The 6,031-nt window shown below is 39.3% G+C and overlaps 1 protein-coding gene across 1 annotated transcript; it reads right to left on the bottom strand.

Moving 5' to 3' along the window:
* Positions 1 to 238: 238 nt before the first annotated feature.
* On the bottom strand, positions 239 to 4,946 carry LOC120517981 (CDGSH iron-sulfur domain-containing protein 3, mitochondrial-like). Its single transcript, XM_039740525.1, has 3 exons — positions 4,821 to 4,946; positions 2,040 to 2,168; positions 239 to 806 (listed from the first exon to the last, which is right to left on the bottom strand). The coding sequence occupies exons 1-3, from the start codon at positions 4,920 to 4,922 to the stop codon at positions 630 to 632; spliced, it is 408 nt and encodes a 135-aa protein (XP_039596459.1). The 5' UTR covers positions 4,923 to 4,946; the 3' UTR covers positions 239 to 629.
* Positions 4,947 to 6,031: the final 1,085 nt, after the last annotated feature.

Genomic DNA, 6,031 nt, shown 5'->3' on the forward strand with positions numbered 1-6,031 from the left:
CTATGTATGTACAAAAAAAAAGGTACAACCAAAATAACTGTTGCTGCATCCCGTATTATGTTAAATGTAGTGTAATATATGGTGTTTAGCCTATATTGTTATTGGAAAAAAATGTATAATTATACTGCTTTGTAAATGTAATCAAAGAAAACTACCCCCTGCCCCAGTGAGCAAGTATGAAATACTTTTTTTGTATACTGAAATAAAAAAGCATCTTTGTGGATTAATTCTTTAAATATTGTGTTTTTAAACAATTGATTTTATTATCAACAGATGCACAACAGACTCAATATACAGGGACATTACTTGAGACCACGTATCAGACACAGGAAACTTGCAAGCAGAACTATTTTTAGCACAGACACCACATCACATTTTTTTCTTTTCTTGCAGAGCACCTTTACATTTTGCAAACCTTTCAGATGGTGAAACACTGATTTCCTTTTTTTATTTCGTTAACATTCAAGAAAGTGCCTGTAGTTGTGCAAACAATAATCAAAAAATGCAGGGACCATGGAGATCAGAGCAATCTTGACATGTTGGCAATGTGTGAATACTGTACATGGATACTTCTGAAACGGAACGCTTTCTAACATTGATAACTGTGCATGCTTGGTCCTGGAGGCTTGTCAGGGCAAGCCACTTTCATTGCTCTGCACCAAATCACTCTTGTGGGTCCCATCGCAGTATGGTGCATTCTGAGTCCTTTTACACCCACACAGCCACACTGTCTTGGCTTCATCTAGCGTGAAACGGACAGGAGATAATCCAGGAGCTTGCTTTTTGTGGGTCCCATCACAGAAAGGCTAGGAGGGGAGGAGGAGGAAAAGATGTGTAAGTGATTTTCAGAAGGTAGTTTCACCCATCCTTCTCAATTTCAATTTGACTTTGGTATTTTACCATTTTGAAACAGTAATTTGCACATCTTATTTCCTGAAATGAAATAAAAATGACTAAAATAAAAGTAATGGAAGCCCCGATTTGAAATGTGCCTGTAATGTAATGTAATGAAATCCAATCCCACATCAACAAATTTATATATCTTCCAAATACTTTTTCTTTTTATTATACATCCACAATTATAAACATTCAGAATTATGTGGCTTCACATTTACTATTAACTATTTTAGCACTACCCTGCAAGAGGGGCAACACAAGCCTTTCTCTGACTATCTACCACCCACCATCTAATCAATTAACAGATTTTACATGGAAGTGGTGAGTGGATTTTTTTGAAATGCTGAATTTTTGGAAACATTAATGAAACAAGATAGCACATCTAACAGTGCAGAAATAAAAAGGACACAATGCATTATGTACTTTTACTTCAAATATTTGTAATTACCCACATCCTGATGTTTACATGATTATGTTGACCTCTTTTGTTAGTCGATTTGGATAAAAGCATATGTTAATTGAATTGATGTAAATTTCCGATTGTCTCTGCAAAAGTAATACTAACTATCTGTAGAGCGATTCACAGTTACTCCAATAAAAACTGTTATATTGATTGTAAAAAGGAACTGTAAATTACAAGGCTGCTCGTTCAATTTCTCCCACTAACTCACTGGTTGAACATGAGTGAGTTATTCACCTGCCAGTGCCCACCCTGTATCACTATCAATGAAACTGCACTGCATTTTTAAAATATAAAATAATTGAAAAAAAAACATTTTGTAGTTCTTAAAATGATGCAAAGTCATTGGGACAGTAAACAGTCTGTCCATTTACAGCAAACTGGAAATAACTGCAGCTATAGGAAACAGAGAGGAAGAGCCTTAAAATGAACTGAAAAGGTATCCCACCAGAAACTGGACTTCATGCGCTCTGGCCGGCTGAGAATGTACCTCCATATTCTATTTGGTTGTTTAAAACAGTGCACTGATGTGTGTCCCTAAAAAGCATATATTCAACAAAAAATGAATCGAATGTAAATCTTAGACAGGATTGCCTGTCCAAAAATGAAGTGGAGTCATCTTCTTCTCCACCTGCTAAACCCTATTTAAACAATGGTTTACACTATGTCCCATTCCTCATACCTGCTTCATGCTGTGTCCACATGCACACCAAGAGTAGCGTTTTCCTGCCTCCAGGTCCACTTTGTAAGGGTGCTTAGCAGCAATTTTGGGCTCAGGGATCGGATGGGTGTCACTGGCGAAGAAACAGACCTACACATGAGGAAGCAAAATGGAACATGTATGAGCTGGGTCATCAAAGTTAATGGTACTTTAATCCACACATCATTAGGAACTGGTAAATTTCACGTGACTGCTTAAAAACAAAATGAAGTATGTTTTCTTAACTTTCATATTAAAGGCTTGCTGACGTGGGGTCAAAAGTGAAATTTTCAGACTGTCGTTTTTTTTAATGTGTGCTTATTCAGAAAAGTAAAGCAAATCAATTCAACACAAATATACTCACTGAGCAAAGTATTAGGAACCTCGGTACAGCTGCTTGTCCATGCATTCTTGTGGAAGCAGAACAATGCACAAAAGCATGCAAATATAAGAAAGGAGCTTCAGTTCATGTTCAAATCAAACACTAGAATGGGGAAAATGTGATCTCTGTGATTTCAACCATGACATGATAAGCTGGTGCCAGACAGGCTTTTCACACACAACAGTCCCTAGACTATAGTTTTCTCAGAAAGGTGCAAAGAAACATCCAGTGAGTGGCAGTTCTGTGGACGGAAATACCTTGTTGGTCAGAGGAGAGTGGACACACTGGTTCAAGCTGACAGAAAGGCTATGGTAATTCAGATAATCACATCATACAAATGTGGTGAGCAGAAAAGCATCTCAGAATACACAACACATTGAACCTTGAGGTAGATGGGCTACATCAGAAGACCACGTCTGGTTTAACTCCTTTATGCTTTTTATGCAGAGACGGTTGAAGGCTGGAAAAATGTACCCTGGTCTGATGAATCTCAATTTCTGCTGAAGTACACAGATGATAGGGTCAGAAGTTGCCAACAACAGTATGAATCCATGCACTCAACCTGCCTTGTGTCGACTCTCTGGGCTGGTGGTGGTAGTGTAATAGTGTGGGGAATATTTTTTTGGCACACTTTTGGTTGGTTAATACAAATCAATCCATCATCTTTTGAATGTCACAGCTTATTTTAGTATTGTTGCTGACCATGTGTATATAGGGCTTTCAGACTTTTGACAAATGGATGACATTTCCTCCGTTCTGGCCTCATGTCCTCCGTCTGGCAGGCATTTTCACATCAACACTTTACATTCTATCAGCGCTAGAAACTCCAAGAGAGACATCACCATAAACCCCACACCTCACAGATATAATGTATGTATTTGTGCACAAAAGCATAAGGGGGACCCTAAACCCTACCCTCCATTGTTAGGATATCCCACGACTGAAACTTTCAACATGTCCTACTGTCCTGCCTTTGGTGTCCTCCTTTGGCTATTATGGTATCTGGCAACCCTCTGTGCATCCCTTTGTGACCTCAGTTTACACATCTCCTAATGGCAACTTCCAGTATGATAATACACCATGTCACAATGCAAAAATCGCCTCAAACTGGATTCATGAACATGACAATGAATTCAGTGTTCGCCAGTCACCAGATCTTAATCCAACAGCAAGCTTTTGAGATGTGGTAGGATGGGAGATTCGCAGCATGAATGTGCAGCTGACAAGTCTGCAGAAATTACACGAATCAATCATGTCAACTTGGACCAGAATCATAAAGGAATTTTGTTGAATCCATGCCACAAAGAAGTTAAGCTGTTTTGAGAACAAGAGGATGCCCTTCCCAGTATTAATAAAGTGTACCTAATAATTTGCTCCGGGGTTTTTCAGATGATGAAGACAGAGGTTTTGAGGTAAGGCATTTACTACTCACTAATCATGGCGCCAAAGGCTTGTGTCATGATATACGTTAACTAGTACACGCAAGTAAATGTTTCACTGAGTACTCTCAACGCGTGACAGTTATGACCTTACAAACATATAAACGTGTCAATCTATCGATCCGTAATCCAACCCGCTATATCCTAACAGGGTCACGGGGGTCTGCTGGAGCCAATCCTTGTCCTACGTAACAATAGCAAAAAAGAAAAATACTATGGCCTTGATCAGTACGAATAACATATCCCTAGATGGCGCTCTAGTGACAGTAACAGTTAAATAGCTGCAACTTCTCACCTAATACAGTAATTTCGGCAGAAGATAGCAGTGCCAAAATTGTTACAATTTGAATTCTGTTGGTTTTAACAGTCCACTGTCGTCAATACAGGAATCATTAATCATAATATAAATGCGATGCCTCAGAACTCATCACAAATTGCATACTACTGCTTTGACATTCATTACATGCAAGCGGACTCGCATACGTCATATACGATTTCGCTGAATTAACATTAATAAAATCGAACTTGCAGCGCGTGGCCTAACAGAAAATCCTGAGTACAAAACACCACTCCAGAGCCGAAGACTGTCTATCTATCTATCTATCTATCTATCTAATCGACGAAGAAATCAAAACCTACAACGCCCACTACGCAGACGCGCGGATCCGACTGGAGGCTCAACCAGTCAGTCTCTCATGCTATTTGCTCATTGGGTACAAAAAGTAATGAGAGGGCGGCAGCCTTTAAAACTGTCTGAGAAAAGCACGACTGTCCACAAAACTGTTATCAGTGACGTCTAACGTGTAATAATAAGCGCAATTTCTTTGCGTATCGTTTGACCAAAAAAAACGCATTTTAGTTAAACCAAAGTTATATGACAGTGCGTTCCCTTGGGACGCTAACATACATGACGACGACATTTCATTAGTCTCCATGCCTTACTCGAAAGACACATCGAATCTTCAAAACTGAGGCTCGTCGCGCACAGTGCAACAAAGACGCCGCCATCTTTGATACTCCCAAGGGCGGGCAAGAGTCACACATGCCATTAGTGTTGCACAGATAATGCTTCCTCCGGCAACATACGACAATTGTTTTATGGTTCCTACGCTCTTTTTTCACTTGCCTAACAAGAGATTGACCAATTAATTAAATTCAGACGGCTTTACTCTGTGTGTTTCGCGTAAATGTTCAGGTATGTTGTCTTATTTTTCGTATAACTACGGAATGCATTATACTTGTGCATATTTCTATCGGTCAGTCTATAGCAGTTCAAATACCTTGAGACTGGGAAAAGAAAGAATGAAAAATCATTTTACAGCAATACATAAATACAGCCCAAACGAGAGTAGGTCGCCCTCATTCAGGGTGTTCATAACAAATGTAATGATTTATTTCATGTGGTAGAAGTGCACAATAAACAAGAAAAGTTACGTCAGATATTGAAATATTGAAATGTGTGCTTCAGTTTAAATGATTAAAGTCTAAATATTCTCGATTATAATGGACATTTGACATGTTTCACCCCCGATGTCCTAAAGGACACAACCTCTGAAAATGATTTAGATAGATAGATACACAGATCTTTATTTGTTCCCAGGGGGGATTTAGCATTTTACAGATGCGCTTTCAATGAATAAATACATAAATATACACACAAACACATTATGGTCTGAACCAGAATGACTAAAAAGAAAGAAAACTTCTGACTTGGCGGTCACAGTAGGGCACTATGCAGGCGTATTGCTGTTGGTATGAAGCAGCCCCCGTCTTTTCACACACTTCTACTAAATAAGTCATTGGCTGGAAGTTCTCAGTGTTGGTGTGTCAAAGAGAGGATGTGCAGCATTGTTCATAATGGCACTTGGTTTTGTTTTAATTCTCTCCTTTGCTACGACCACTGGGGGTCCAGAGTGTGTCCCATAACTGAGTCTGCCCTTTTAATTAGCTTGTTAATCTGGTGGGCCTCTCTTGAAGTGAACTCTCCAGCCCAGCACACCATGCCGGCCATCACAGAGTTGTAGAAGATGTGAAGGATGTCAATCCCACATTAAAGGAACTCTGTCTCCTAAGGAAGAAGAGTCTGCTCTGCCCTTTTTTCTATAGTTCTTATGTGTTCTGAGACCAGTTCAACCTGTCATTGATGTGTACCC

Source organism: Polypterus senegalus, chromosome 17, assembly GCF_016835505.1.
Source record: "Polypterus senegalus isolate Bchr_013 chromosome 17, ASM1683550v1, whole genome shotgun sequence".
Taxonomy (NCBI): Eukaryota; Metazoa; Chordata; class Cladistia; order Polypteriformes; family Polypteridae; genus Polypterus; species Polypterus senegalus.

Excerpts from the sequence above, each read along its gene's own strand:
- LOC120517981 (XM_039740525.1), bottom strand. The coding sequence starts at position 4,922 with ATGTGTGACTCTTGCCCGCCCTTGGGAGTATCAAAGATGGCGGCGTCT. Across the intron at positions 2,169-4,820 it reads AGATTCGATGTGTCTTTCGA|GTCTGTTTCTTCGCCAGTGA; the intron begins GTAAGGCATGGA and ends CCTCATGTGTAG. Across the intron at positions 807-2,039 it reads GTGGACACAGCATGAAGCAG|CCTTTCTGTGATGGGACCCA; the intron begins GTATGAGGAATG and ends CTCCCCTCCTAG.